Genomic DNA, 23,493 nt, shown 5'->3' with positions numbered 1-23,493 from the left:
AAGCTGGGAAAGAGGCTGCTCAAAAAGTAAACTGGATCAAGGACAAACTCCTGCATATCTATTACCAGAACAGCATTGATGACAAGTAGGTTGAGTTGCATTTTAAATTGCAAAATAACTGTATACAATGTATGAGATCATGGATGGTTTTCAAATGTGTTTAGAAGAAATTATTATTCACAATATTGTAACTGTTCTTTCTTCTGAATTTGAAAAAAGACTTGAATTGTTGTACATATCTGTGTAGTTGACATTCCTTAGTTTTGCACTTCTGCGGGTGGGCCGTAGCCTTAGAACTTGGTCTCTTTTGGGTTGCTTAACAAATAATTACTTTATTTTGTACAAGCTGACCTTTTTCAGGTTTATTTGTTTAAGAAGCAGCTTCATTCACGTACAATTATTTGTGTATATTGTTTACATATTTCACTAGACTTGCTCTTCATTTTTTCAGGCTTTTGTTACCGTTAGTCAATGCTACATTGAGTTCCCGACCCATCTCCCCTTGGGTAGCAAAAAATTATGTTTATGTAGTAGATAATACAGCGTGGAGCTGGAGGAACACAGCAGGCCAGGCAGCATCAGAGGACCAGGAAAGCTGACGTTTCGGTCGGAACCCTTCTTCAGAAATGGGGGAGGGGAAGGGAGCCCTGAAATAAATAGAGAGAGGAGGGGTGGGGCTGGGGAAGGTAGGTGGGATGGTGATAGGTGAGTGCAGGTAGGCAGTGGTGGGGATTGGTCAGTGAAGTGGGAGGAGCGGATAGGTGGGAGAGAAGACGGACAGGTCAAGGAGGCGGGGTTGAGAGGTAGGGTTGGTCTTGGGAGGGGGAAGGGGAGGCCAGGGATGGAGAGATTTTGAAGCTAGTAAAGTCCATATTGTGACCACTGGGTTGTGGCCTTCCAAGGCGGAATATGAGGTGCTGCTCCTCTAGTTTCCAGGTGGCGCCGTTGTGATACTGGAGGAGGCCCAGGATGGACATGACGTCCTGGGAGGGGGAGTTGAAAGTGACTGGAAGTTGTTGTTTGTCATGAACCAGGCGCAGGCGCTCTACAAAGCATTCTCCGAGCCTCCGCTTGGCCTCCCCGATGTAGAGGAGGCCACATTGGGAGCAGCGGATGCAATAGACCACATTAGCAGATGTGCAGGTGAACATCTGTCTGATGTGGATGGTTTTTTTTTGGGCCCTTGGATGGAGGTGAGGGGGGAGGTGTAGGGGCAGGTGTAGCACTTCCTGCGGTTGCAGGGAAAGGTGCCAGGAGTGGTGAGGCTAGTGGGGAGTGTGGAGCAGACGAGGGAGTCACGGAGAGAGCAGTCCCTACGGAAGGCACATAGGGGTAGGGGTGGGGATTGCAGGTGGTGGAAGTGGCGGAGAATGATATGTTGATTCTGGAGGTTTGTGGGATGATAGGTGAGGACAAGGTGGATTGTTTTTTTGTTTTGGCAGGGAGGGAGTGTGAGGGCAGAGGTGCAGGAAATGCAAGAGATGCGGTCAAGAGCATTTTCGACCACTGAAGGGGGGGATGTTTATGTAGTGCCTTGATGTGCCACATATCCCAAGATATTTATTGAGCTGGATTTTACAGGACACTTAATCCCCTGCACCGTTGACTGTAAAATGAATATGGAGGACTGCCCACAATCGTGATAGCTGCCCTTTGGAAATTTAATGCTGAGAACAATGTTCATTGTTTTAAAGTGAGACTATTGCCTCTTTTTGTTCCAGATCAATCAGATGATCAGTATCTCTGTAGCCCCAGCAGCATCAGCTGAGAACTGTGGCTGCTGTTGCAACTAAGGGCCATGTCACCTTGCTGTGCAGTCTGTGCAAGCCTCGATTAGGGATCTGAATGAAGGCGTGGGGGTTGGTGAGGTTCAAGAGCCCAGGTGGTGAGGTTTCAAGGAGGGGCTGTCTTGCAGGGATCAGCAGTAAACATGGGAGCAAACCACCCTGTGACTGATAGAGCAGTGAGTGTTCAGATTAGGAAACTGAAGGTCACTGGCTCCTCAGCCTCCTGCTTTTTGAGACGGTGGCCCTTCCCCCACATCTGGAACTGGCATCGGATGCAGCCTTTTGCCAGCGCTTGGTAATCTTTTTCCAATGGTCTGGGGGAAACTGGGAGCCAAGAAATCTTGAAATCACAGAAGTAGAGGACTTCCTTGTCAAGTAATGTGGAATTTCCAGCTTAAAACTATATATGTTTAAGAGTGACTATGTTGAGAAAGAATGTATTGCATGCTATAATAATGAACACTATCAATTGTTCAATTTCAATCTGTGATTGAAATTTGAGGTGTGGCAAAGTGGGTAATAAATACTGCTTAAAAGCTTTCGGCTTTGTACATATGCAATGGAAACACATTCGCTGTGACCACTCCAGTCTTGGAAAGAATATTTAGAATGATAGCCAAAGTACGTGTTTGTTGTAATGGGGAAAAGAAAATCTTTTGCTAATTTATGCCTGTTGTCTCATGCTAATCTAAGTACACTGGTGTCTTAAGAATGAATGAATGCTTTTCAAGAAAATAATTTGACCCCCATGGTAATATATCATCCTATTAGGAGGGAGGTGATGACTTAGTGGCATTATTGTTGGGCTATTAATCCAGAGACCTAGGAAGTGTTATTGGGACCCAGGACCCATGGGCAGATGGTGAAATTTGAATTCAATAAAAAAAAAGTCTGGGATTAAGAGATGAATGATGACTATGAAACTGTTGTTGATTGTTGGAAAAACCCATCTGGTTCACTAATGTGAAGGAAATCTACTGACCTTGTCTGGCCTACATGTGAGTCCAAATCCACAACAATGTGGTTGACTCTTAACCGCTCTTTGGGCAATTAATGCATAATAAATGGTAGCCTAGCCAGCCACATCCACACCCCGTGAATGAATAAAACAAATCATGAGTTCTTATGTAGTTACTATTTAAGTACCACCTTATCTAATGTCTTTCAATGGAGGTAGTTTGAGCTAAGTTATTTCGAGCTATGAAGCTTGATAACGAGAGATTCTGCTCAGAAAGTATGTGTGAAAGTTTTCATTGCACTTTTTTTCAATTGCCAGAACATTTGTACCTGTAACTGTGTTACCTGCATGTCGCATAATTATTTGTTGTTTGCCATTTGACTCTCATATTTTCTTGAGATTTAGCATTGTTCAAAGTATGCTTTTTAAATTTTTCTCTGAATTTATCCAGTTCTTGCGCTTTTATTTTCTATTAAAAGTATAAAAACATCATCTGAAATAGAGATCTTTAAATTTGGCAATTAAAACTTACTTTGAAACTCCTTTAATGGTAATCTATTTATGGATCTTCAGTGCTGTTTAGTCAGCCAGAAGTTCTGTAAAATCTGAGATCTAGAATTCTGTGGTGAAGCTTCCCAGATGCATGGAGCAGTAGAAGCTTTCTATCCAGCTCTTCCTGAAAACACTATCAGAAGACCTTATCTTTGAAAAGGCCACTTTCAGGTGCTCCAGAATTCTAAAATCACCTCAGTGCTGTTCAGTGGTGGCCTCCATGATGCTGCCTGATATTTTACTTCTGTCATTAAATGCCTGGCACACTGTGAACAGCTTGGGAGATTTGATATTTACTTAAGCTTCCAAGCCAGATTTTCCACTCAGAGATAGCTGAGGATACGGCGAATGTGTTTCCGTTGCATATGTACAAAGCTGAAAGCTTTTAAGCAGTATTTATTACCCACTTTGTCACACCTCAGAGTTCAATCACAGATTGAAATTGAACAATTGATAGTGTTCATTATTATAGCATGCAATACATTCTTTCTCAACATACTCGCTTTTAAACGTATATAGTCTTAAGCTGGAAATTCCACTTTACTTGACAAGGAAGTCATCTTCCAGTGGTTCTGCAGTAAGGAACCACCAGGTGGATGCTGATGCTGACTGTGAGCCTGGAGAAGGGAGTTCTCATTTAATAATTGGTGTAGGTGTGCTCTGGTCTTGAGTGCAATAGGCAATGGTAGAGCTGAGTATTTTTGTTCTCGCATGGATATCCAACATTTGTTGCCCATCCCTAATTGTCCTTGAAATGAGTGTTTATCTAGGCCAGAACAGTTATGTCCAACCACTTTGCTGTAGTTCTGGAGTCACATGGATGCCAGATGCAACAAGGATGGCAGATTTCCTTCCCTGAAGGACATGAATGAACTAGGTATGTTTTTATGGCAATTGACAATAGCTTCACATTCACCGTTAGACTAGCTCTTAATTTCAGATTTTATTGAATCTAAACTTCAGTACCTATCGTGGTGGGATTCTCACCCACATCCCTGGAAAATTAACCTGGGCCAATGGATTTCCAGCTAGTGACGTTACCGGTACGCTGCCATCTTCCCTCCTCTTGGGAGTTGCATATGTTGGGAGACAATCCAGTTCAGAGGACTTGTTTGGGGCTGGAGTCATGGAGTATTTTAGTATTATGTAAATTTATATATCCAACCAGTATGTATGTCTAACATTAACCAACTTTTTATCTCATGCTTCATGTTTTCCTAAATTAGATTATTGGTGGAAAAAATCTTCGCTCAGTACCTTGTTCCACATAATCTGGAGACAGAGGAAAGAATGAAGTGTCTGTATTACCTTTATGCTTCCTTGGACCCAAATGCAGTAAAGTGAGTGCTATTTCAAGTTAAATTTTATGTTCAACAGAATGACGAACATTATTTGTGTGGCATTTTGTTGCATTGCCCTTCCTGAAGTCCATATAGCTACTGCACTACTTTGAACCTTCTCCAATAACTCGTCAAGGAATTCAATCAAGGTAGTTGAGACAGTATTTTCCTTTAATAAATCCATACTGATGCTCCTTGGCTAACCTTGTGTTTCCAATAAAAGGTCTGTTGTTCCTGATAATAATTTCTGATAATTTTCTCACCATTGATATTAGATTCACTGATCTGCAGTTACCTGGTTTATCACTCTTCCCACTCAGGAACTGTGGTATCAAGTTTATCAGCCCCCCATTTGGTTACTGCTACCGTATTCGATGACTACTATTACTGTCCTCTTCCATGAAGACTGATACAAAGCATTTATTCAATTCTGCCATTTCCTGATTCCCCATTTATTATTTGTCCAGCCTCATTCCAAGGGCCTTTGTTCACTTTGGCCTCTCTCTCTCTCGTGTATTTAAAGAAGGTCTGACAATTTTTTTTTATTATACTGCTTGCTAATTTTCCGTTATAGTTTATTTTATTGATAATATTTTTAGTTGTCTTTTGATTTTTAAAATTTTCCCAATCTTCTGGTTTACCACTAATGTTTAACATATTTTGTGTTTTCTCTTGTATTTTGAAGCTGAGGGTGCCCTAATAAAGATTTTTCGTAATTTATTCATTGTGAGATGTGGGCATCACTGGCTGGCCAGCGTTTATTGCCTATCCCTAGTTGCCCTTGAAAAGGTGGTTGTCAGCTGCTTTTTTGAACCGCTGAATTCCACCTGCTGTGAATTGACCCATAATGCCCTTAGTGAGGGAATTCCAGAATTTTGACCCAGCGAACATGAAAAATGGCGATATATTCGCAAATCCAGATGATGAGTGGCTTGGAGGGGAACTTGCAGGTGTGTGTTCCCATATAGCTGTTGCCCTTGACCTTCTAGATGGAAGTGGTCATGGGTTTTGAAGATGCTGTCTGAGGGTCTTCCTTGAATTTCTGCAGTGCGTCTTGTATGTAGTGTGGACTGCTGCTATTGAGCATCACTTGTGGAAGGAGTGGATGCTTGTGGATATTGTGTCAATCAAGTGGGCTGCTTTGTCCTAGATGGTGTCAAGCTTCTTGAGTGCTGGTGGGGCTGCACTCATCCAGGCAAGTGGAGAGTATTCCATCACACTCCTGACTTTTGCCTTATATATGGTGGACAGGCTTTGGGGAATCAGGGAGTAAGTTACCTACTGCTGTATTCCTAGGCTCTGACCTGCTCTTGCAGCCACTGTTGTTTATGTGGTGAGTCCAGTTGAGGTTCTGCTGATGATAAGCCCCAGGATGTTGATAGTTTGGATTCACTGATGGTAACAACGTTGTCAAGGATTGCTGGTTAGATTGTCTCTTATTGATGATGGTCATAGCCTAGCATTTGTGTGGCATGATTGTTACTTGCCACTCGTCAGCCCAAGCCTGGATATTGACTAGAAATTGTTTCATTTGAACATGGACTGCTTCAGTATTAAAGGAGTTGTGAATGATGCTGCACATTGTGCAGTCATCAACGAACGTTCCCATTTCTGACCTTAACGATGGAGGGAAGGTCATTGAAGCAGATGAAATGATTGGGCCCAGAACACTACCCTGAGAAACTCCTGTAGAGATGTCTTGTAGGTAACTGACCTCCAACAACCACGATCACCTTCCTTTGCAGGTATGACTCCAAACACTGGAGAGTTCTTTCCCTAATAGCCATTGATTCCAGTTTTGCCAGGGTTCCTTGATGCCACACTCAGTCAAATGCAGCCCTGATGTCAAGGGCTGTCACTCTCACTTCATCTCTGGAATTCAGCCCTTTTGTTTGTGTTTCAGCCAAAGTAGTAATGAGGTCCGGAGCTGAGTGGTCCTGGTGAAGCCCCAATTGGGCGTCACTGAGCAGGTTATTGCTGAGCCAGTGCTACTTGATAGCACTGTTGATGACACCTTCCATCACTTTACTGACAATCGAGAGTAGACTGATGGGACGGCAGTTGGCTGGTTTGGATTTGCCCTTTTTTTTGTGTGCAGGACGTACTTGTGTAATTTTCCTCACTGTCGGGTAAATACCAGTGTTGTAACAACTTGAACAGCTTTTCTGGCAAGTTCCAGAGCACAAGTCTTCAGTACTATTGCCGGAATATTGTCAGGGCCCGTAGCCTTTGCAGTATGCAGTATCTCCAACCATTTCTTGATATCACATGGAGTGAATCATATTGTCTGAAGACTGGTATCTGTAATGCTAGGGACCACCAGAAGAGGTCAAGATGGATCATCCACGTGGCACTTCTGGCTGAAGATTGTTGCAAAAGCTTCAGCCTTGCCTTTGTACCTACGTGCTGGCCTCTTCCACCATTGAGGATGGGGCTATTTGTAGAGCCGCCTTCTCCAGTGAGTTGACGACTGGATGCGGAGGACATGCGTTTGTTGTGGGATCGCTTCGCTCTGTCAATCACTTGCTGCTTATGCTGTTTGGCATACAAGTAGTCCTGTTTGGTGGCTTCACCAGGTTGACACTCCATCTTCAGGTATGCCTGGTGCCGCTCCTGGCATGCCCTCCTGCACTCTCCATTGAATCAGGGTTGATCCCCTGGCTTGATGGTAGTAGTTGAGTGGGAGATATGTTGAGCCACGAGGTTACAGGTTGTGCTGGAGTACAATTCCCCAACAAATGGTGGCATACAGTGACTCATGGATGCCCGGTCTTGAGTTGCTAGATCTGTTCGAAGTCTGTCCTATTTAGCACGGTGATAGTGCCACACAACACGATGGAGGTTATTCTAAATGTGAAGATGGGACTTTGTCTCCACAAGGACAGTGCAGTGGTAGCACTTGCCAGTACTGTCATGGACAGATGCATTTGCAGCCGGCAGATTGGTAAGGATGAAATCAAGTATGTTTTTCCTTCTTGTTGATTCTCTCACCACCTGCTGCAGACCCAGTCTAGCAGCTACGTCCTTTAGGTTTATAAAATCATGAGGGGCATGGATAGGGTGAATAGCCAAGGTCTTTTCCAGGGTAGGGGAAACCACACCTAGAGGGCATATGTTTAAGGTGAGAAGGGAAAGATTTCAAAGGGAGCTGAGAGACAACTTTTTCATGCAGAGGATGGTGTGTATGTGGAATGAACTGCCGGAGGTGGTGGTGGAGTTGGGTGCAATTACAATATTTAAGAGGAATCTGGATGAGTACAAGAATAGGAAGGGTCAAATGCTGGCAAATAGGGCTAGGTCACTTTAGGTTATCTGGTCAGCATGGATGAAATGGATCGGAAGGTCACTTTCTGCACTGTATGACTCTGACTCTATCTTCTGAAATGATCTGGGAGGCCTTGGATGGACTTACTGCTACCAGTCCTCCGCATTGATGTTAGTATGCGTTAATGATACCAACTAGGGAATAAAGTCTTGATAAACCGAATAGGTTTGTTGCCTAGTACTTAATCGCTAACATACATAACATCTGAGATGTATAAAAGTCTTCTGTGAGACCTCAGACTGTATTTGGGAACAAGTACACATTCCTGCTGCTGAAATGTTTCAGGACACAACTTAGAGAAAAAGACCCAATACAATGGAGCACTGCAATACTGAAATAACTGGTTAGATCCTTCAAGGTGCAGTTATTTCTGTTCTCATGGATGAAGTTTATCTCGTGTTGTCAGTTAACCCTTTTATGTACTACTTCTCTTATAACAAGTTCAGTTTATTGTTTCCTGCTATTTCTTTTTCCTGGCTTTTCTGCATCCTGTTTAACTTTTAAAATTCCCACTTATAACATCTCAATCTTTCAGCTAAATCTTGCTGCTGGTATTTTTACAAGCGTTTTTACTTTTGATTTACTTTGTGATACAAGGCACAATAGCTTTCAATCAACCTTTTTCCTTCAGAAGAGGATGCCTACTTTGTATTAAGATTAATTCTGAACAGCTGCCAGTGCTCCATTTTGCTGCACTGTCTTGCAATTACCTTTTTCAATCTACCTGCACCAGGTCCCTTTTAATTGAGCCTCAGTTTAGCTGATGCTGAAAGTCTCAGCCATTCCTTTGTTGCCTCTAGACTTCAGTACTTCTATGTGCATCTGGCTGACCTCACAAGTTCTGCCCTTTGTAAATTTGGTACAATCCAAAACTTTGCTGCTTGTTTTCTATCTTGACTAGAGTCCCATTCATAGCACCCGTGATCACTCACCTTCACTGGCTTCTGGTTAAATATTAGCTACATTTTAATATACTCCTCCCTGTTCTTGAATATCGCCATCACTAGATCAGGCTCAAAGGGGCTGAATGGTCTACTCATAATTCATTGTTCATATAATCTTGCCTTTCTTTATCTCTGTTGTCTCCACCAGCTTTACAACACTGAGGTATCTGCAGTCTGTAAGTTTAGCTTCTGGAGCATTTCCAATTTTAAATGCTGTACCATTGATGACTGTACCTTCAGCTGCAAGGGGTCTAACTATAATTTTTTCTCAAAACTTCTCTGCTTTTCTACTCACCTTTTCCACTTCCTAACACTCGTTAAAACCTGACTTTTTATTCTTTCATGGAACTTGGCTGTTGGTGACAAGGCTATCAATTGTTTCACAACACCACTCACTCTTGAACTGAATGGTTTTCTACCACCACTACGGAGGGCAGGTAAGAGTCAACCACCTTACTTTGGGTCTGGAGTCACATGCAGGCCAGTTCTTGTATGGACAGCTGATTTTTAGTCTTTTCCGCATATGCTTTCAAACCCCTCATAGTGCTGAGGCTTTTATTTTTGCAAGGTTCCTCCAAGAACCTGTAGCAATCCCCCTTATTCAAAACTGAAACTAGTTAGCAAATGCCAGTGGCTTGGGAGTTTGCAGCAGCATCTGTGTCTTCTGCTTACACTGTCTGGTAGTCACTCATTCCCTCACTATCAACATCTTCTGTGGAAGTGGGGTGACTATTTCATGAAACCCATGTTCATGATTTTCAGATGCACTACAATGGCTCCAGCCCCTCCAAGTTTTGAAATTTTTGATTTCAGTTCAAGCAACTCGGGTCTTTTTTTGAACTAACGAAGTATCCTGGAATTCTGGCGTAAACAGGATTTTTATCATTAACTCCTGGGATGCGGCTGTTGCTGGCTTGGGCTACATTTATTGCCCATCCCTATTTGCCCTTGAGAACTTGATGATAAGCTACCATCTTGATGCACTGCAACCCATTTTATGCAGCTACACCCATAATGCATTTGGAGACGAGTTCCCAGATTTTGACCCAACAATGCTCAAGGGAGGGCGATGTATTTCCAAATCAGGATGGTGAGTGACTTGGAGGAGAACCTGCAGGTTGTTGTGTTCCTAAGTATCTGCTGCCCTTATTCTTCCAGATGGAAGTGGTCGTGGTTTTGGAAGGAAGTGTCTCAAGAGCCTTGTTGAATTAAGTATGTCTTGTAAATGGTACACACTGCCTCCACTGAACATTGATAATTGTGGAGGAGGGAGTGAATATTTGTGGATGTGATGCCAGTTAAGCCAGCTGCTTTGTCCTGAATCGTGCTAAGCTTCTTCATTGTTGTTGGAGCTGAACTCATCCAGGCAAGCGGAGAGTATTCCGTCACACTCCTGACTTGTGCGTTGTAGCTAGTGGACAGGCTTTGGGGACTCCAGAGGTTAGTAAGTCTGAATCGTACCATCTAACCTGGTTTTATAACCGTAGTATTTATATATTTAGTCCTGTTCAATTTCAGGTCAGTGATAACCCCCAGAATGTTGAGAATGGAGAGGATTCAGTAATGGTCATGGAATATTAAGGGTGATGGTTAGATTCTCCAGTTGGATATGGTTATTGCCTGGCCCCATGTGTGATATGAATATTTCTTGCCACTTGTCAGCCCAAACCCAGATATTGCTCAGGCCTTGTGGCATTTTAGACACGGATTGCTTCAATATTCGAGGAGTTCACTAAATAGGCTACCATGGTCCTCAATCTGTTGGTCCCAACCAAAAAAAACACATCAAATTCAAAATCTAAAGCACTTATGCTACAAGACAAAGATGCTGACAAATGTGACTATAAGAAACTGATCTCACCTGAAAGACAGAGATAGCAATAAGTTCACTAAAAATTTTGGGAATTATGTCTTTCAATATAAAACACTGTTTTATAGTTTTAAAGTACTGTTTTAAAGTACTGTTAGGTAAATTTAATCAATGACAAAAAGCAAATTTATAAAAGAAACAAAGTTATACCCACGAATCTGTTCACTCCACAGCATAGGACCACTTCTATATGAACTGAGTTTATTTTATCGGAGTGTTTCACCTTAGACTTGCTGTGACTGCTCTTGCTCACCCAGTTCCATTTGAGGTTGTTTTGTAATCTGTGTTTTCCTAGCTGTTTGTGATTGAAGTCTTTCAATATTATAAGATAACTCCAGTAATGAATATGTGAATATGTAGTAAAGAGATCTTGAGTTTAAACTTATCCAGTATTTAGCTTGACATAATTGTTTACATTAATCTCCACTATTGAAAAGAGGTATCATTTAGTCAAAAGGGCTTTAGCTTAATTTGTTTCTTGCAAAGCAATTTATGTCTCTTCATCTATCACATTGTCAGACATATTTCTGCCATCAAAAACTTATTTTTCTGCTTTTAGAGCATTATTGCAGTCATATTTATTAATAATAAGCATATTGTTTGCCTAACTGTTCACTCTCTTCAGGGAAAATTTCTGGTTAAGGGCACCTCTGAAACAAATTGGTTTGTTTTATGACTAATGAGTCAATCCATGGTTGCCGCATCATACAGCAACCTGATTATGCTAGCATGGGAACTGCAAATGGAATCCAGAGGATTGCGCTATCTATGTCCATTCTATGCTTTGTGACTTCAGGCTCACAGCAGTTTTCTTAAGGGCCTAGAATGCCACATAACTATTTGCAATTACAAATCTTGGTTTCTCCCGCAGAGCATTGAATGAAATGTGGAAGTGCCAGAACATGTTACGGAGTCATGTCCGCGAGTTATTAGACCTGCACAAACAGCCTGCTGTAAGTTTTACTTGCATTATAATAGTTTGATGAGCATATCATTTTGATCAAAAACTGAATAAATTCAGTTCTGGAATTTTACCTATTGTTCTGGAATATATTTTGATTTTTTTAAAGTACATATGCATAACAAAACTTAAAAAGTGATCACCGTCTCTTCCAAAAAAGACTCTGTTTCTCTTTTTTCAGTCAGAAGCAAACAATACTGCAATGTTTGCCAAGCTAATGGCTATAGCAAGTAAGTACATTTTTTTTTGTAATTTTCTTGGGGGATCAAGGTGTGGCAGTTGAAATTTATTCTGAAAGAGCTTTCCTGTTCTTTGTAGAAATTGGTTGTTTTTCATTTGACTCCATACCATTTAATTGTATGACATGCTTATTTACGTTAAATTTCCAAGATTACTTTGCTTCCTATTTGCAGATGTGATTCTCTTGATAGGATTATTCACATATTCAATTTCCCTCAGTTTTGGAATCTGATGTGTTTGTGCCTGTCAAAATATTGTCAATGGTTTCTTTACCTTTCCATCTTTCTTCCAATTAAGACAAAGCAAATAAAAAGTAAAGTTTTGAAGATATCGCAGTATTCGTCAGTTTTTGACTAATTTGTTTCTAGATTTCCATGAAAGCTCTTGGCTTTTCTTCACACATGGTGCTGAAGCTTTGTTGATCTATTTCAGTGGTAAGGTGCGTGGTTTGCACACAAGTTGTGGGCTTAAAACACGGCACCTCCAAATTGCCCCTTACCTTTGTGATTGTAGTTTAATGTCTTTTCCTTTTGATCTTGTATGAAGTCTTAATATTTTTGGTGTTTTTCTATTCAATTGTTATAATTGAATTAAGGGATGACCAAGAACTAGCATTTCTAACGAATATTGTAGGAACACCATGAATACAATTGGTTAAAAGCAAATTGTTTAAGCTCCCGCATAGGTCAGTGATTCAATTCATACACAATCTTAGTTCAACTCTCATCAGCAATAAACACAATTTAAATAATTCAATCATTATGATAATAGAATTGGAAAAACTTACAACACAGAAGCCATTCAACCATACCAGAAATCTCCATTACCTAATTTTTCTACTTTGTTGGCCCTTTCTATTTCCACTATTCATCCACCTCCCTTTGCTTCCTTCACACTTTCTAGCCTAATAACCTTTGCACATGAAGGTATTTCTCTTAAGCTCTCCCTTTGCTCTTTAGACAGTCAAAAGTTAAGGCTTTGAATTGCTATCCCAGTGACCAGTAGACTTAGTTCCTTCCCTCTCTTGTTCATAATTTTCTTTAAAAAGCCATTATCGTATATTTTGTTAGACTTTTCTGCTTGTGACATGGAAGTATTTATTTTCGTTTATTGTTCCGAAGCGCTTAAGTTCTAAGAAATAGGAGCAAAACTAGGTTATTTAGCCTGTTGAAACTGCTCTGGTAATCACTAAGATCAAAGCTGAGCTCACTATTGCCTTCTATGCCCTGCAACCTTAGATTCTGAGAAAGGACATTCCTTCATATCACTGTTGCAACAGTAACCTTTGCCACTTGTTCTAGATTCCCATACAAGAGGAAGCATTTTGTCAACCTCTACTCTCACATGATTTCAGCTCTCAGTCTTCTAAATTCCACTCAGTATAGGTCCAACCTGCTGAAACCTGCCTTATTAAGTAATCCTTCATCCCCAGAATCAGCCAAGTGAGCCTTCTTTGAAACACTTCCAAAGCAAGTATATCCCCACCCGAGAAGGAAAGGAATCAAAACTAAGCACAGTGCCTTAGTTGATGTCCAGTGAAGTTGTAGCAAGACTTCACTATTATTATACCATCCCAATTTTAATGAAGGTCAACATTGCCTTTCTAATAACTTGCTCTGATTTATGTACAGGTACACCCAGAGCCCTATATACTCCACTATCCTGTAGTCTTTCTCCGTTTAAATCATGTTCTGCTTTTGTTTTTCTGTTTTGGCTATCAAATAAGACAACCTCAGTTGTACTCCATTTGCCAAATCTTTACCCACTCTCTTAATCTGTCTATATCCCTTTGCAGACTCCTGTATCCACCTCACAACTTAAGTTCCTACCCATTTTTGTATCATCAGCAAATTTTGCTGTAATACAGTTGGCTCTTTCAACCTAATCATAAATAATTAAGTCCTCAGCACTGATCTCTGTGACACTCCATTCATATAGTTTGTCAACCTGAAAATTGTCCTTTTATCCTGACTGTTTCCTGTTAGGTAACAAGTCCTTCAGCACTGCCCACAGTGCCATGAACTCTTATATCGTAGAAGCATATGTAGAAAATTAAGTATAGGAGTTATAAAGTATTACCTTAAAGGTCTGCTATTTCTTAGCTATCATATTACCTTTTAAATTATTTTCCCAGTCCACTTTAATTCTGTCATCATACTCTTGTAATTGCATTTATTTAACTTGAAGATGCCAGTTTCAAACCTAAATTCCCCCCCTTAAATCCGAATGTGAAGTTGTATAATGTCATTTTTCTTGAGAATCCTTACGATGAGGTAATATCTTAATTCTGTCTCATTACTCATTACCAGGCCTGTTCCCCGGTTAGTTCCAGAACAAATTGTTCCAAGAAACTGTCTCAGGTGTGAACTCCTCGTAAGGCTACCTTTGCCAATTTGATTCTTCCAATGTACATACAGATTACCATTGCCCATAATTATTGTAGCACCTTTCTTACGAGCCCCATTATTTCTTGATTCAGACTTTGTACTACAGTTTAGCGACTCTTAGGGAGGTCATAAACTACTCCCAACAGTGACATTTTTCCCCTTCGCATTTCTTACATCCACCCAAACTGATTCCAACTTTGATCTTTCAAATCAACATCATTTCTCACGACTGTATTGATATCTTTCTTGATTAACAGATCTCTACCCCATTTCCTTTCCTTTCCTTTTTGTTCTTCTGAAATGTCAGATATCCTGGCATATTTGGATCCCATCTGTGGTCGCATGTAACCATATAATTGTAATGGCAGTCATATTGTATTGATTTATTTCTATTTGTACTATCAAATCAGCCATCTTATTGCGAATGCTACAAGCTTTCATATAACGATCCTTCAATTCTTGTTTTTTAACATTTTTTTCCTACCTTGATCTCATTTGCAGTACAGGGGGTTGTGCTGTAGCGCAATAGTTGCGTTCCAACGCAACATTGTGTTATAGAAAATTGTGCTACAGAAATAACGAGGCCTCTGGGAAAAGCAGGGTTAAGGGCAGAGCACTGAAAAAAGCGTAACACAAAGGATAGCACAACTGTCAACAGCTGTCGGTCTGACTGTGACAGCAGCTTTGCAGCTCCTTTTCGTTCACAATGTGACTAAAAAAAATTGTCAAAAAAGAAAAAAAGTATCAATTGGCAACTTCTTCCAACACTGCCAATAGCAGACTGTAAGATTGGGAGAATTTCTGGTCAGCCATGTGACTAAAAAAAAATTGGAGACTCTACCACCACTATCCATAGTTCCAAACTGTAGCATATACATATGTGCACATTGCCATAGCGACTCAGACTCCTTCAGCAATCTTATCACCACACCACAAGGGTATCGAGGGATATGGAGCAAAGATGGGAAAATCAGGTTGAAGCATAAGTCAACCATGATCTTACTAATTACTTAAATAGGATGCTGGAGCCTCCTGTTGTACCCAAGTCCTGTGCCTCAGTGTTTCCTTTCAAGGTAAGTTAGATATATTGTTTTTCACTCTCCCCTACACCCTATTTTTCCTGATAAGTTAGAAGCCAGCAGGTCACTTATCAGTTTTAATAAAAGCCGACAGGGAGAATTTCTCTAGGACTGTCAGAATCACAGCATTGTAAAAGTACACTGTAGATATCATTAGTAAAGGGCTCCTGACAGCAAGATGCGTACTCAATGGAATCCGTTATGGCCAGTGCAAGTTCGTGTTTTGGAAATAGCGTTCCCCCATTCGTCAATTGCGTTATAGCCAAATTGTGTTGTCAGAACACACGTTATAGCAGAACCCCCTGTATATTCTTATGTTTGTACACTGTCCCTCCTTATGGTGCTCTGGTTATCATTGCCCACCCAGTACTATTACTCTGTCCTCCCTCTTTAACTTTCCTGATCTCCCTTGAATTACCCACACCACAATTTAGTTTAAAATGCTTTCACAGTCTTAGTTATGATTTGCCAGTATGCTGATCTAAGCATGGTTCAGATGAAGGCTGTCCCAATGGTACAGCTGCCCGTTTTCTCAGTACTAGTGTCACAGTCCCAAGAATATTTCCCATGTCTTCCACATCAATCTTTGAAGCCACACATTTAACTCTAAGGAAAAGGAAAACCACCAGTTCAGCTGGGACAACACCAGAATCCTGGGACAGGCGAAGCAGAGACAAGCATGGGAATTCCTAGAAGCCTGGCTCTCCACGAAGAAAGCCATCAATGACCACATAGAGTTAGGCCCCATATACACTCCATTGTGAAGGGAAAACCGGAAGTGAGGTAATCCAACTCAACGGGCACCAGAGTTTAAATAACAGGCGGGAAAACACCACAGCGCTTCATCGGGGTCTGCACTGATGATGTTACCCAGCAGGGTAATGAAACGTCTGCAGAGCAATGAACGAGCTCGGTGAGCCAACCAAGCTACAAATCTACTCTAAAACCTTATAACTCTAATATTATTTGCTCTCTTCCAGTTTGCCCATGACTTGGGTAGTAATCCAGGGATTAATACCTTTGTTCTCCTTTTCAGCTTAATCTGTAGCTGCTCATACCAACTCAGCTGAATCTCTTTCTTGGCCCTATCAATTTTACGGATCAAAAAAACTGGGTCCTATGCCAAGGTCTTTCCATCCCTCAGGAGATTTCCCTAACTTCAGCTCCAGACAGGCAACAGAGCTTTCAGTTTTAATGATGTCAACTGCAGAATGGAACTACTGTACCCAAACACAACTACATTCCCTTTTGTCCCCACTGCCCCCCAGAACAACTGCCTGAAGCTCCTGCCCTCAAGTTGCAAGAACCTCCGACCTTTTGGACAAATGCAAAGGCTGAGGCTCATCAGCTTGAAGTCAAAGTTCCTCAAGTGCCACCACTAGCTGAGTATGTAATTGAAGTGAAATCATGTCTTTGAATCAGGAATAGGCTCTCCATTTCAGCAAGCTACATCTTTTTTAAAAAAAACCTTTGATATTGAGTAAAAGAATGCACATCTTTCCCAGTTTTTACATTTAAATGGTTATTGTAATCAATACTTCACCTGTCTCAAAAACATATTGGGATACTCTGAGAATCAAAGCACCAGTCGCCATATGCCTTGTATACCCTTGAAGTTGGAAATCTGTTTAACATCAGAAGTGTCATTAAGCTCTTGTAATGCTCACCATTTGAAAATATTAGGTTTTGAACTCCATTGATTTTTTAGCACCAGCAAAAATATGGCTGATAACCATGTGTCAATGCTACAAGAAGACCTGTCATTTAAGTGGCTGCCTAATTAGGCCACATTCTCACATTGTTTGCAAAAATGCAAGCCATCCTTCAAATGGCTGTACTTATAAATCTGGAAACATGCAAGATCCAAAATTTTCCTTTGGTAGGATTTGAATTGCAGGGTTTACCTGCTGTCATGTAAGGCATTTCTAGGTATTAGGTAATCTGGTGTTTAATCCAGTGGGAATTGTCTCTTTGCAATTGCCTGAAACAGTGCAACAGTCAACTGTTGAATTCCCACTGTTGTACTTCTCAAGATTCTGTTGTTCAACTCAGTTGTCTTTAAATGTTCTTGATTGGTAAGAGAATTCTGAGTTCATAAAGGTGACATCAGTATTGTGACTTGTCCTCTGACCTCTAATCCAATGATTTGATTGTTTGTCATCCTTCTGAACAAATGCAGAAGGGTTGCAGATTTTGGATTTTCCACCTTGAGAGTGAAGATTTGGCCACTCTTTAAGACATCTGTAGGATTTAGTTCTAGGCATACCTGTTCCTGACTGCCTCACTCTTAATGTAACTGTATTGAGCATTATGTGTTATGTGAGAGATAATTGGAACAGCTAAGACAATTCATTTCAGGGTAAGCAAACTACCAGTTTGAAATTTACTGGTGCAGACAATTGAGTTATGACAATTAAGTTAGATTTTGGAAATGTTCAATAATACACTTTAAGAACAGTAATTCTGATTACTGTATACAGTAAGCATTAATCATGTACAATTTTGAAATCTGTTACATCTATGAGCAGAAAATTTACCTGATCCAGGAAAAGCACAAGATTTCATGAAGAAGTTCAACCAGGTCCTGGGTGATGATGAAAGGCTGCGGGCTCAGTTAGAGCTGCTGATTAGCCCAGCATGTTCATGTAAACAAGCAGAAGTCTGTGTGGTAAGATGCATTATTATTTTATGTGGCTTTGGCCGGTTATTAAATGCTTTGAGATACTATGTTAATAAGAAAATAGTTAAGTAAATAAGGGAAAGAATAGGAGTGCATGATTGAGATATATAAAATTTTGGGAGATGTAGACGGGGCAGAGAAGAAGAGATCCCCTTGACAGAGGGGTTAATGACCAGGTGCCATAAATTCAATGTAAGAGACAGACAATTTAAAGAAGATATGAGAAAAATGGTTCCACCCAGAGTTGGTAGTCATCTGAAACTCACTGCCTAAAAATATAGTAAAGACCAGAAACCTTCATAACATTTAAGAAGAATTTAGATGTGAACTTGCAATACCAAAGGATGCAAGGCTATGGACCAAGTACTGGAAAATGGGTCTAGAATGGATTAGTGCAAACTTGATGGGCTGAAGGGCCTTTTTCTGTGCTGCAGATCTCTGAATCTAAAGTACTTGCACGGTATTTGTTTAATGCCTACCACACACAATTGAATTTAATACATGTCACAATGCAGATTGTGAAATACCATTTTTGTATGACTAATTGTGAATGGCACAGCTCAAACTTCAATATTTAGATATTCAGATTTATCCACATATCTGTCCTAAGCCTGAAGTTGCTGAACTGTTTAGATATAAATAACAGTAATAGTCAGTAGGCACCATTATTTTGATTGCAAAATCTGGCCATGTGTAACCTCTCACTGTGCTCTCGTTCCACTGTGCTGTACTTCGTCTTCAACCACTCCCACCCAAAAATGTTGATTTGATATACTTAGCCAAAGTTTGGATTTGTTAAACCTTTGAGTCAGAAGCTTGGTGTAGTTTTGCTTATAATTAACAAAAAACTAGATTCTCTTCAAGCCTCAAGATTTTATTTCTAAGTCATGGAGATTTCACAGACGTGGTGATCAGAAAGTTCAAATATGATTAGTTACCACGTTCATGTCAAAGAAGATACATCATTGGCATCTTAAGAATAAATCGAATGCTATTGTGCTTGACGAAAATAGAACTTAAGTAAAGATCCTTTAAGTAAAATCTAAATTTGGAAAGAATTCTTTGTTCAACTCTCAACATATGAATTATATCAGTAACTCTCAAAAATCAGCAACTTTTTGTTCACCTTTGTAAGCAGCAGTGGCTAGATGTTTAGTCTTAGCGATGGTTTCTTATTCTGCAAACCCTTCCATTTCAGCACCTGACACCTTCCTATTCTAAGCTGAAATTCTCAAAACTAGATTTGAAATGATTTGCTCAGTCCAGAATTGTCCATGAGCTAATCACATTAGTTCTGATAAATTCATATTTTACCATCAAATTGACCTGGATGATGAAAAATGAAAAACAACAATCTCAACAAAAAGGCTTAAGAATTTTCTTGTGAAATGCTGTCATGGTAGTTTCAAACATTTATAAATAACCATACACACTACTTATATGACCAGCTGATGTGCATTGATATTTAGTACAACACAGACATCTTCCCAACAATGTAACCACTTCCCCTGGTATGTCCTGTGTACACAAATTCAACTTGGTAATTGCTACCTCATTGGTCTGCCCTCAATCATCAGTAAAGTAATAGGTCATCAGTGGTGGTGTGAAGCAGCACTTGCTTGGCTGCACCTCAATGACTGTAGCATTTGAAGAAGGTGGTTCACCTTTTCAAAGGCTAATTTGGATGGTAATAAATGCTGTGCTGCATCCCATAATGAATTAAAAAATTATACCGCTTGACAAGCTTTATCAACGGCAATCATCCATATGTTATTATTAAACAATACACTTTCTCTTTAATTAGAGAGAAATTACACGTAAACTAGCAAATCCAAAGCAGCCCACGAATCCCTTCCTGGAAATGGTGAAATTCCTACTGGAGAGGATTGCACCAGTACACATTGATTCAGAAGCCATAAGGTAAGGTATTTTACAGACTATGTTAATGCTAAGTGTATGCTTGGAATATTTATTGTGCGACTTTAATAACTTGTACTACAAAAGGATTGTCAGGCCACTAAAATATTAAGTAATTAAGTGCTACATTATGTATAGATTTTGTACCACTAGATCAGGGATGCCTCGTAACTTTTAATCACCTCTGGGATGCTATTACTGAAATTTGTTTGTCTCATCAGTTTCGGTTATACTTGGAGACTTTTACAAATCTGACATTTTTCACCTGTATCTCTTATCACTGCATTCTTTTTGCCTTCTGTCTGTTGGTGTATTTCCTTATTGTTGCAAGAATGAATGACAGTAATGAAGTCAAAATGGGATTGCTAGTTCAGAAGGAAAAAAGCACAAATACAGAATTGAATAAAGTTATACAAAATATTAACTGAAGTAATCAATTCAGAAATAAAACTTTGTCCTGTGGCATTTTAATTTCAGCAACTACATGATATTTTTCAGAAGAAACTCTTGAATTGCAAGAAGGGCAGTGAGAGATGTCATCTTGTTAACATGTTAACATATATTGATTAGCTAACTTTTCCCATCTGTTCAAGTGTGGCAACAATTGAAAGTTCACTGTGTCACTGGTTCTGTAATTGTAAATTTTCAAGGTTAGATTGATTTAATGTATAATGTTTACATGTTCTAATTATACTGCACCTTGAGCATCAGTACTAAGTCATGTTGCTTTGCATTTGTGTTAAGTTTTTTTTAATTTACTCGTGGGAAATGGTTGTTGCTATACTGTAAATGTACTTTTGAGTCCAGATTCTTGGACTGATCTCCCGATAAAGTGAAATGAAGCTCTCTGAAGTAACTGCCAATGATTGTCTTAGCTATATAATGGATGGTTGCCTTCATTATGGCATTAGGATCTGGGTAGAGTACTAGTCACGCTCTCGGTATGATCATCATCCAGTGTTTTGGGAAACAGGAAAACCTAAGTTGAAGTTGACTGTCCCCTATAGAATTCCTACTGTTAGGTTGATGAAGCACTCCTTCTCTGCAACTTATATTTAAGGAATAGGACATAGATGATTGTGTTTCTGCCATGTTTAACTGCAAAAGAATTTGACTGACTTATCAGCAATTGCCTGAAACATTTGCAAAATGACATTTGAAGCAATATTTTTCATTTTTCAGGATTCTGAAATACCAGATTTACCACTAGTCTGCCCACTTTTGAACTTATGATATAGAATGGGTCTCTGGATCATACTTAATAACCTCCAAATCAGTCTCTGTTACCTAAAACAATTTGCAATTACATCATCCATTGACACAGGTCGAAGGAAAACATAGAAACTGGGCAGCGAGAGGAGGGCAATAAGTGGTAGCCTGCTCAGTGATGCTCACGTCCCGTTAATGAATTTCTTGAACGAAAAGTTTTGATTGATCACCCCTGAATTGCATAGTTCGAAGAATTGGCAGCATTTTAAAATTCACTTGTCTTCATTCCAATAACCTTCTGTATGAAACTATAAATGTTTTGTGCCTTCTGCAGCTCTTTAGTGAAACTAATGAACAAATCCATAGAAGGGACTGCAGATGATGAAGAGGAAGGTGTGACCCCCGATTCTGCAATCAGAGCAGGCTTGGAGCTGCTTAAGGTATGCAAACGTCAAAATTTCTGAAAGCAATGCTCTGGACTCCATTTACATTTAAATGTTACTTTTTGCGCTTTGAGTTACAGTACTTAGATTTATGTAAGACTTCCAAGAAGGGTGAAGACCTTATAATAAATGTAATTTTATATCTATAATTTGGCAGACAGACCTAATTTCACTTTAGAAATGCTGAAGAAAAGAGACACAGTGTCGAGGCTGTCCTGCACTCATCAGAACCAATACAAAAATACCTAATTTCAATGGAATCACAGTTTATACTGCACAAGAAAGGGGTACTGATTGATTAGCAAATTAGTATTGGAATGGTCCATGGACAGTGCACCAGGGAACTAGTCAGTATTAGTAAGAAAGTAATGCGGGGGAAATTATCCAGATTAAAGGCTGACAAATCATCATGGCATGCTAATTGACATTCCAGAGCTCTGGAAATATTGATTCAGAGATAGTGGGAGCTGCTGATGCTAGAGAATCTGAGATAACAAGGTGTAGAGCTGGATGAGACAGCAGGCCGAGCAGGAAAGCTGAGGTTTCGGGTCTGGACTCTTCTTCAGAAAGAAGGGTCCAGACCCGAAACATCAGCTTTCCTGCTCCTCTGATGCTCCCTGGCCTGCTGTGTTCATCCAGCTCTACACCTTGTTATCTCTGGAAATATTGGATGCGTTGTGGTCATCTTCCAAAATTCTATTGACTCTGGAGCAGTTCCTACAAATTGGAGGGTGCAACTGTATCCCCACCATTTAAAAAAGAAGGGAGAGAAAAAAACAAAATTGTAGACCAGTTAGCCTAACACGAGTAGTGGGGAAAATGCTAGAGCCTTTTAGGAAAGATGTGATAACACTTGGAGAGCATGGATTGGACAGAGCAACCATGGTTTATGAAAGGCACATAATGCTTAACAAATCTACTGGAGTTTTTTGAGGCTGTAACCAGTAGAATGGATGAGGGAAAACCAGTGGAAGTGCTCTGTTTAGATTTCATGAAGGCTTTTGATGACATCCCATATAACAGGTTAGTGAGCAAAAATGAAACACATGAGATAGCAGTAATATATTTCAAGGGCAACTAGGGACAGACAATAAATGCTGGCCAGCCAGCCAGTGACAGCCAGGTCCCACAATTGAATTAAAAATAAAGTGCATAATATATAGGCGTGGATTGGGAATTGGTTTGACAGAGAAAATTGAATGGGAATAAATGGGTCTTTTTCCAGATGGTAGGCAGTGACAAGGGGGGTATTGCAAGGCTCACAGTTTGATCCCAGCTATTTAACATATAATAAAAATAATTTGGAAGAAGAAACCAAATGCTACATTTCCAAGTTTGCTTATGACACATAGTGTGCTTGAGTTTTGAGGAGATTGCAAGGAGACTTCACGATGATGTAGATAAGTTGCGAATGGGCAGTCACGTGGCAGCTGTACTACAATATGACTAAATATGAAGTTGTACACTTCAGTATGAAAAACAGAAAGTGTTACTTAAATGATGATATAGCTCAAGCCTGGAAGCTGTCCAGGTGTTGCTGCATGTGGGCATGGACAGCATCGGTATTTGAGGAGTTGTGAATGATGCTGAACATCGTACCATCATCAGTGAATATCCCCACTTCTGACCTAATGATGATGGAAATTGATGAGCAGCTGAAGATGGTTGGACGTAGGACACCACTCTGAGAAACACATGCCATGATGCCCTGTTACTGAGATGACAGACCTCTAACAGCTACAATCATCATCCTTTGTGCCAGGTATGACTCCCATCAGTGGAGAATCCGCGCACCACCACC

At 40.2% G+C, this 23,493-nt stretch overlaps 1 protein-coding gene across 1 annotated transcript in view; it reads left to right on the top strand.

Annotated features, from left to right (window-relative positions):
- Positions 1-6: 6 nt before the first annotated feature.
- LOC109918169 (sister chromatid cohesion protein PDS5 homolog A-like) overlaps positions 7-23,493 on the top strand; it is a gene marked incomplete at its 3' end in the record, with an annotated part of 24,882 nt that continues 1,395 nt past the window's right edge. Inside the window, exons 1-7 of the mRNA XM_048592762.1 lie at positions 7-85; positions 4,524-4,637; positions 11,648-11,729; positions 11,919-11,967; positions 17,972-18,111; positions 19,928-20,043; positions 21,584-21,689. Of these exons, the coding sequence (XP_048448719.1) occupies positions 4,588-4,637; positions 11,648-11,729; positions 11,919-11,967; positions 17,972-18,111; positions 19,928-20,043; positions 21,584-21,689 (543 nt within the window). The remainder of the gene's footprint in view (positions 86-4,523; positions 4,638-11,647; positions 11,730-11,918; positions 11,968-17,971; positions 18,112-19,927; positions 20,044-21,583; positions 21,690-23,493) is intronic.

Source organism: Rhincodon typus, unplaced genomic scaffold (assembly GCF_021869965.1).
Source record: "Rhincodon typus isolate 14 unplaced genomic scaffold, sRhiTyp1.1 hic_rhity00001751, whole genome shotgun sequence".
Classification (NCBI taxonomy): Eukaryota; Metazoa; Chordata; class Chondrichthyes; order Orectolobiformes; family Rhincodontidae; genus Rhincodon; species Rhincodon typus.
This window is presented reverse-complemented; position numbering and strand designations above follow the sequence as displayed.